Below are 9,435 nucleotides of genomic sequence, written 5' to 3'. Positions count from 1 at the left end.
AAAACAAGTAAAAGGTTGTCTTACACCAGTGACGTAATTTTATTATAAGGGACTTTGAGCCGAGGATAGTAAAATCGATTAATATTTCCGATGTATTTCTTATTAATGTATGTACATGTATCTACGTGCAGTTTATTGTTATTCAGGATGATACCATTTGCACTAGTCAGGTCAATTTTAGCGTGACTCATTTGTTTTGTCCTTATAAACATAACAAACCTAACAAAGGCAACCGAAAATATGAAATCGGAGAAACGACGTTCAAAGCTAAGAAAACCTATTCCAGTGTAAATTTGACAAAATATTCATTCATGATGGCCTTTGTAACACATCTTTTTTCACCAAAACTAAGAAATTTATTGGAAATTCAAATTCAAACACATAAAGCCCCCGTCACACTTATTCGGTATTCGAGGTAATCGAGCACAATATTTGTACAGTTTTGAATAACCAATGACTGTTCAGTCTGATCTCATTTGACCGCCTTTCGTTCGTCCCATCTAGCATGTTTCGTGTGATGAGGATGTAAGATCAATATTTTTAACAAAATAATGAAAGCATTGCGGGAGGGAGGACAGCGGGCGGGTTGGGTATATGTGGGTGTGTTTGTTTGTGTGTAGTGCGTTGTCATATTTATAATTGCTTTCATTGAGTCATATCTATCGATAATATTTCATACATTGTTGTATATAAAGATGAATAATATTGGAAAAGATACAATTCATTTTTAAAAATTAAATTTTATGTTGATGAAATCAATAAAAAAAAAAAACACACACACACACACATATATTTATATATATATATATATATATATATATATATATATATATATATATATAAATATATATATATATATATATATATATATAGACCCTTCATGAATTGCTGAAATAATGATTTGCTATTCAATGAATAAATTCGAAGAAAAAAACCACAACAATAAGAACGAGCAAAACGTTGAAAGGTTATAACTGATATAAGCAGTTGAGCATTATACTTGATGCAAGGTCATAATTACAAGCTATTGTGAAAATAAAAGCTCAGCGTTTTATGTAACTGTATAATGAATGATAAATAAAAATATAGGCAGTATATAACATTTTTCTTTTCGTTTAAAAGTGTATAATTTGAAGAAAGCCGGCCGCTGGCGCCCGCTCCATCGCGAAATTGACGACATGACATTGTGTTTATACCACTGCATAATAGTATCTGAATTTGTACCATTGTTAATAAATCTGTAATAAAAAAAATGGCGCGGATTGGAAAGAGTACCAAATATTTGCCCTCAATAATTTGAGTTAATTCAATTCGGCCTTTCCCCTTCTTTCAGTGGAAGTTAATAATCGAAAATAAGTTTACTTGCCTTTATTAATTATTGATTGAACTCGTTCTTTCTCCTTCTTCCGATGGAAGTAAATAAAAAAAATGAAAATCAATTAACTATTTATGATAACCTAAAAGAAACTTACGGGAGAGGACGCGCTTCATGATGATTTGTGTCATATAGTGATGGCACGGGAGGAGCCCCGGGGACGTGAGAGTCCTGATCGACCCTATGATTATTTTCATTAGTACTAAATTGAAAAGATGAATTCGACGACTTTTATCTTTCTCGTACTATACTCATCAGTCCTCAAATTATCCAGGCATTTAACTTCGGAAACAAGCATATTCATACAACTACTCGCATTTTTTAAACTGCAAGAATTCAATATTTTCTTTGATAATAATCTATTTTTTAAAGTACCGATTTGATGTTGTGCGTGTTTTATTAATGCATTGTAAGCTTGATATCGATACTGCACCATGAATATCACGGGAATCTTAAATGAAGTGGGCACCATGAAAAGTAATATATCAACATTTAATGCTACAACAACGATGGAACCTATCACAAGGAAGTCAAATCCGAATATCTCAAAGATTGCAATAGCGGTAACGATCAATTTCTTGATGGTCTCGGCCAATGTCATCAGCTTAGTTGCCTTTGCCATTGAGAAGAAACTCCGCACCTACAACAACTACTTCATCATCAATCTCGTCATCTCCGATCTTCTAGCTGGCATACTCCTAGCCGTCACCGTCGCACACTCAATCATCGGTTATTTCCCATTCTCAACGGACTTTTGTAGGGTGTACACTGGCCTCAGGAACGCTTCGACAACGGTATCGAACCTCGGTATGGTCGTTATCTGCGTGGATCGGTACCAAGCGACATTCGACCCGATCAACCATTACATCTCCAGAAGCAAACGCAGGGCTGTGATCTTGAACAGTATCGCTTGGACCGTCGGACTCGGGTTCTGGCTGTTGTACGCAACCGCCTGGGACTTCGTGGTCGATGCCGTCAACACCCGTCACTGCGTTCCGGGTTATTCTTACCGACTAATTCCTGCCATCTTGCCCATCTTTCTTCAGGTGTTTCTGCCCCTAATTGTCGTTTCAACTCTCTACTTGAGGATCTACGCAAAGATCAAACAGACCCTCAAGGGAAGAAATGTCAATGCGAAATTCAATCCCAGGTCGAGTGTCCTGGAAGATTCGGCGACTTTTGATGTCGGCATCGTCTCTGTTGCTAGTCGGGTAGACTTCCCAAACATTACAGATGGAGAAAAGGGAAGGAAACCATTGCAAGAAACACTCGAGACAACTGGAAAACAAAGAAATCCATCTAGAAAGAAAACTGAGGTAGGTATGACATGTTTGTGTTTTCGAAACTATATATTATAAGTTTTCTTGTCAATGTGAATTACAATACTCCAAGGGTAATAATACTATTCACAAGCATTAAGAGCGCACCCTTACAACATAGCCACTGTCGCGCCCTTACTGACATGAACAAAATTAATGTAATGGATCCTGTCAGGGATCACAAGAAAAAGAATGGTTTACTGCTATAAGAGGACCACGACAGGAAACATCATCAATAAAGTAACAATGGCTGGTGCTCATATCAGGGCTCACCAATTACACTCGACCTTTAGGAAGAACAGAGCCATTACAATGGCTCTGAAGTGAGTGATCCATCCGTATCGTTAAAAGTTTTTATAACTTGTAAGTATTCGCAATTATTCTTCATTTTTGTACACTGTTTATCTACATTGTTTTTATTTTTATAAGGTAAATAAAACCAAATCACGGAAAACGCTCACAGAAAATTTCGATCTCGGGGGTTAAAATTCTGTCGAACTGCAAATTAACGATTTTTAAATCATCTGGACTCCTTAACAAATTTGCCAAACGACAAAAGCATTAAGTGTTTATTTATACATATTTTAATTTTCTTTCCATTGAACGGTCGAATTTTATCTTTTTATAAACCTAAACAGGGCAAGACATCTCGCCAGGAGTCGACGGGTGAAATGTGGAAAGCCACTCGAACGCTCCTCTTCATCATCATTTCCTTCTTCGTAGCCTGGATACCAAGTAGCATCGTGGCTGTTATCTTTACCATCAATCCAACCCTTCTTCATCAGGGGTTTTTCACATCCACCTGGTACATCTTCATAGCCTGGCTGACTTATGCCAACAGTTTCCTCAACCCCATCGCATACTCAGTATCCCAACCTTTGTTCCGTAAGACAGTCTTCAGAATCATTTCGCATCCCCTTGTCGTTTGCAGAGATTAAAGAGGGTCGTGTCTGCTCATTGTTAACAGGGAGTTCCGCAATCGCGACGAGGACGGATTCTACTACATATAAAATCTATTATCAAAAGAATCTTCATGATAATGCAGTCTTTGTCAAAATATGGTGAATGAAAGCGGCAGTTTCGTCCTGAACTCTGGACAAACGACGTATCTGCAATTTTTCGTCAGCTCCAAAACTCAGGACGAAACTGCTGTCCCGGTCCATCAATTTTCTACAAAGACCTTCCAGCAGTTGTTTGTCATTGGGCGGGCATTTTCAATAGATTTTCTGTGTTGTAAAGTCCGTCCCCGTCGCGATTGCGAAAAAAAGGCTATTGATACAGTAACACCAACAAAACCAACTCCAGGGGCCCATTTCATAAAGGACTTGCAACTGTTGTAACTTTGCCATAATGGCATCTACCATGGTAACAGGGCTCAGCAGCCAATCAGAATCATAATGGCAAAGTTACAACAGTTGCAAGTCCTTTATGTAAAGCCCCTTTCACAATTGACGTACGACTATTTGCGACCTTTTGGTCGTGCGACAGGCTGCAACAGGCATCAATCGCTAGTCATCTCATAAATCACACAGAGGCTTTCACAGTTGCAACAGCTGTCGTACAACAAAAACAACCAGTAAACCTCGTTGCACGAGTAAGTCGCATATGCTATTATTGTGCTCGTGCGATCACATGCGAGTGTTGCACGAGGGATTGCGAGTGGAACGGTCGCATACATGCGAATGAAACGGTAGTGCAATGTTGTAAGCCGTTGCGATCGGTCTTGCAACAGTCTTATAGCCCATATTATTATCGCAACCAGTCGCAAGACAGGTCTCTGTACATGTAGGTCGCTTGCACATGTGCAAGTGTTGCACGACCTCCAGTCAAGTAAATGCGACTACTTAGTTGTGCCACCTCTCGCACCAAGTCGTACAACGTTGAACAACACTCGCACGATGATCGCCCGACCGATGGTACGACCCGGGGTACGGCCTGATGCGAGTGAATCGATCGTATTTGATCGCGTTCGGATTTTGAACATGTTCAAAGTTCAGATGTGACCAGTCACGACCACCTCGAGTTCGTGCGACCGTCTACAACGACTGCGAGTGCTCGCAAGACACCAAGAGATCGATCGTGCAACAACAAGAAAAAACTGTTGCAGGCGGTCGTAAACTGGTCGGACGTCAATTGTGAAAGGGGCTGAACGGTCGCATACATGCGAATGCAACGGTAGTGGAATGTAGTAAGCCGTAATTTCGATCGGTCTTGCAACAGTCTCATATTATCGCACCCAGTCGCAAGACTGGTCTCTGTAGGTCTCCAGCACTTGTGCAAGTGTTGTACGACCTCCACTCGACTAAATGCGACTATACTTAGTTGTGCCACCTCTCGCACCAAGTTGTACAACGTTGAACAACACTCACACGATGATCGCCCGACCGATGGTACGACCTGTTGCGAGTGAATCAATCGTATTTGATCGCGTTTGGATTTTGAACATGTTCAAAGTTCAGATGCGACCAGTCACGATCACCTCCGACCACCTCGAGTTTGTGCGATCGTCTACAACGACTGCGAGTGCACGCAAGACACCAAGAGATCGATCGTGCAACAACAAGAAAAAACTGTTGCAGGTGTTCGTAAACAGGTCGTACGTCAATTGTGAAAGGGGCTTAAGGGGCTCATTTCAATCAAAGCTATTACATTATTTCCGTTAACATACCATCGGTCGCTTTGGAGTCTTTTTCGTTGATGTTACTGTAGCAATTATTCTCATTAACGATTAAGTATATTTTCGTGATCTATCATGTCAATATTTGTTTAAATGTATAAATACATCTTAGTATTAGCACATCTTTCTGGAATATGATAACAAGGCATGAGTTTTTTTTTCTTTCTTCAGTAAATGATTACCTAATGTGCATTCAATTTGTATGTGTGTAGTATACATTTCTTTAAATTATTATTTGTTTGTGAATTCTGAAGAAGATTTTTCTCATTGGGGGAATTCATCATAATTTACAATCAAGCTTATAAATGAAGATTTATTTTGAAAAATCATTCTGCTGTTTTATAGGCCTATTCCAGGAAATCAAATTAAAAGATACAAGTAAATATCATGCAGGAAATGTTATATAAGTAAAAAAAACTTGTCAACTGGACTTACTTGTACTTTTTATTGTGGCGTTCAAGTCCTATCCAAGATGCTTCATCAACCCGAATAAGCTTCGGCGGCGATTTGCTGCATGTTCACACTGTTCACAAGGGGTCGGGGAATTTCGGAAAGCGTCGGGGAATCTTCTGAACAGCCGAATTATAAGCTTTGGCCAGGTTGTGATTTTGGCCTACTCCTCGGTCGAGTGATGGCGCCTCCGTTTTCATGTAGATAACTGGGATATTTGAGAATATGTGTCATAAGGAAAGGATGAATGAAGTTAATTCACAGACTGCAAAAACCTTGTTGTTGAATAAACCCGAGTCCGGCATTTATTCAGAAAAACACCATATAGTATTGTTTAAAGAACACCAGTTTGTCTTTGGGCCATCACCATATAATATAGGTTTTTAAACAACACCCGGCCCTCAGTGCCCAAACAATATCAGTTTGATTCTAAACTGAAATGGTTTCAACACATCTCTGGTGTTTTCCGATATACATGGGTGTCGATCACGGGGGGGATGGGGGGGATATATCCCCCCAATATTTCAAGTGGGGGGGATGGCCTGTATTATCATCCCCCCAATAATTTAGGGTAGAAAAATTATAATAATAATGATGAAAAAATGAAAAGTTTGATCATGATGATTATAGTGATGATTATAGTATGCCATCAATCAGTTTGTTTCCCTCGCAATTTGTGTATATTGTTATTAAATGAAAACATTCTTTTTCAGGACTATTAAACAGATGGGTGGAAGTTCAAGATGAAAAATAATGAATTGTTTATGTATATGATATTTTTTAACACATGACATAAAAGGACCCCAACGAAAAACAACTTTTGTTGATAGGGTGTTCCATCCCACCAGTGGTGAATGAATTAATTTTAATAAATCAATTAATTCAAAAGGGTGGAAAAACAAACGGGAGTAAAAGGGTGGCAAGATAAATCGTCTAAGGAATGACCATATAGCTATTAGAGTAATAGCCCCACCAATGAAAATATTTGGGGGGAACATATCGTGTTGCCCCCCTCCCAATAATTCCGCATGTGCAACTAAAATTAAAATAAGATTGTAATGCTACACTGAAACCAGCAAGCGAGATTAAAAGATACCAACTCGATTTTGATCTAAAATCGTGCTCAAAATGTCTGCTTTTCAGATCGGAATATAAAAATTTTCAGCTCGCGCTTCGCGCTCGCATCATTTCTGTACCAAAACCCCATACTTTTCATGATTAAATAGGTGAATAGAATGTCCCGTTTTCAGTTCTATACCTCAAAAGAACTCCCGCTTCGATTTGCAATAATCATTTGTTGGATATACTGGTATATCTTGTTCTTTATTAAAAGCGTCCATTAAATTGTCTTTTTGTCCAGATCGAAATATTAAAATTTTCAGCTGACGCTTTGCGCTCGCATCTATTGTTCTTCTAGATACCCATCTTAATCATTGGTACCAAAAGTGCTTAGAATATCAAGCTTTCACGTCAGAATATAAAGAAATTTTAGCTCGCTCTCTAGTGAGATACATGTATCTATGCTCCTCATGAGTTACTACAAGCAAACCTAAACAGGTACATTTTTCCTGTTTTCATGTCATACAAAAAAATTTCAGCTCGCGCTTCGCGCTCGCATTGTTGGTGAGGTTGAGATATGTGTCTCTTTCTCATGATTCATATATATATATATATATATATATATATATATATATATATATATATATATATATATATATATATATATATATATAAATATAGGCCTATGTGTGGGGGTGTAGGGGTGTGTGGGTGAGTTTGTTCGTTTTATATGATCGAGCGTCTTTGGAACGTTGATTCATGATTTGGCCCCCCCCCCCCAATCTGAAAAATGGATCGATGCCCCTGTGTATACATCATGCTCAATCAACAGATCACTATGTACATGTTCCAGATAATTTTTGTTATTTTTTCTTTCGTATAAGTTTAGAATAGGCTTACTTGTAACACAAATTGAATTAAAAAAAAATTATATAAGTACAGTACACTACAACAATGAAGGAATTTTCAAGAACACCATGCATATCAATCACTCCCAAATGTCCTAACTTGTGATTTTAGTGGGGGTAATGTTGAAAGATCCCCATCCACAAGAACTTTTGTGTCATCATCCCCCCCAACCAAGAATACTGATCGACACCCATGCCGATATAGATACAGTATTGGTGTTAAATTAACACCAGGTTTTAACAATGCATGTGGCAAACCAGATTTTAAAAAGTCAAATCAAAACTTCTTTCACTTAACTCATTTAATGACGTGTTTTCGCAATCTCTATACGCAGACGCTTTCTACAACGCACCAATTCCTTTGAAAATGCAAGCTAAATCACATTCAGCTAAAATGTTTTAGTCGGAGGTTGGTGGATCGGGACAGCAGATCGTTCGAAGATTCGGACCGGACGAAAAATGGCAAATATGTTATTTGTCCAGCGTCCAGGGGAGCGTTTCATGAAAAGACTTGTCGGGCGTTTTATCCGACAGTTAACATAGGAACAGTGCCTCTCAGCCAATCAGAAAAGTTGTCAGACATGACAACTTGTCAGATGAAAATGTTACATCTTACAAGCTTTGCTTTTCAGTAGGCCCCTCCACTTCTTCATTTCATTGGTACGTTTCAACCCTACATGTGTTATGCAGTTGATGCATCTTTTCATTGTAAAAATCATTTATTATGAAATGTACTTTGAGGATTCGCGGAATATGATTATATCAATAAAATAAATAAATAAATTAATAAATGTTGATGAAACGCTCCCCGGGACGACACTGCTGTTTTGATTCACTGATTTTCGACAAAGGCTGTTTTGATTTGATTTGATTTGATTTATTTTTTCTTCAGCATTCATAACAATGATATACAATACAATTTTCATCGCGTAACAAACATAATATATCAGTAATTGATTTTGGTATTAATCATAAAGAAAAAAATACAAAATAAAAGAGTCATTCTAAACAAATATGATCTACTACCAACAAAGAAAATGTAACATTTACAGTTTGCAGGAGAAGGATAGTCATTATAAGCAGATTGCTTGAAAAAAATGACAACCCCGGAATAAAACTCATTAAATTAATACATACATTTATAAAGCATAATGGAAATGTTATTTTGTTCATAATTTTATAAAGATGAAGATGGAGATGAATGAGGATGATGGTGATAATGGTGAAAATGAAGGCCATGATGAAGATGGAGTTGATGATGATGATGATGATGATGGTCATGGGAGAGTGTTTGGTGATGATTAAATCACAGGAAAAGTGATTTAATGATTAACTGAAATACTGACACAGAAAACTTACTTTAAATATTCTGATAATAACATGGATTTAACATTCGCCTTAAATGAGTAAAGAGATGAACATTTTTTGATAGACTGGTAGAGTTCCATAAATCTGGACCGTGATGTCTAATGCATCTCTGTGCAATGAGCAATTTTGGGTTAAGTGAAAATTTGAAGAGTTCCGTGTAGGGTATGAATGAATAAATGTGTACATTGTATAAAAATTGTGAAATGAAGATGGAAGCATGTTATTTATGTACTTGAACATCAGCAGTAAACTTTGAAGTGAATCTATGACAAATACTGT

At 37.7% G+C, this 9,435-nt stretch overlaps 1 protein-coding gene across 1 annotated transcript; it reads left to right on the top strand.

The window, feature by feature from the left end:
* The first annotated feature begins 1,809 nt into the window (after nt 1-1,809).
* On the top strand, nt 1,810-9,093 carry LOC129264091 (5-hydroxytryptamine receptor 1B-like). Its single transcript, XM_064101534.1, has 3 exons — nt 1,810-2,691; nt 3,333-3,560; nt 8,974-9,093. The coding sequence occupies exons 1-3, from the start codon at nt 1,810-1,812 to the stop codon at nt 9,091-9,093; spliced, it is 1,230 nt and encodes a 409-aa protein (XP_063957604.1).
* The last annotated feature ends 342 nt before the right edge of the window (nt 9,094-9,435 follow it).

This window comes from Lytechinus pictus, chromosome 7, assembly GCF_037042905.1.
Source record: "Lytechinus pictus isolate F3 Inbred chromosome 7, Lp3.0, whole genome shotgun sequence".
Lineage (NCBI taxonomy): Eukaryota > Metazoa > Echinodermata > Echinoidea > Temnopleuroida > Toxopneustidae > Lytechinus > Lytechinus pictus.
The sequence above is the reverse complement of the archived record's forward strand: the minus strand, read 5'-3'. Positions and strand labels throughout refer to the sequence as shown.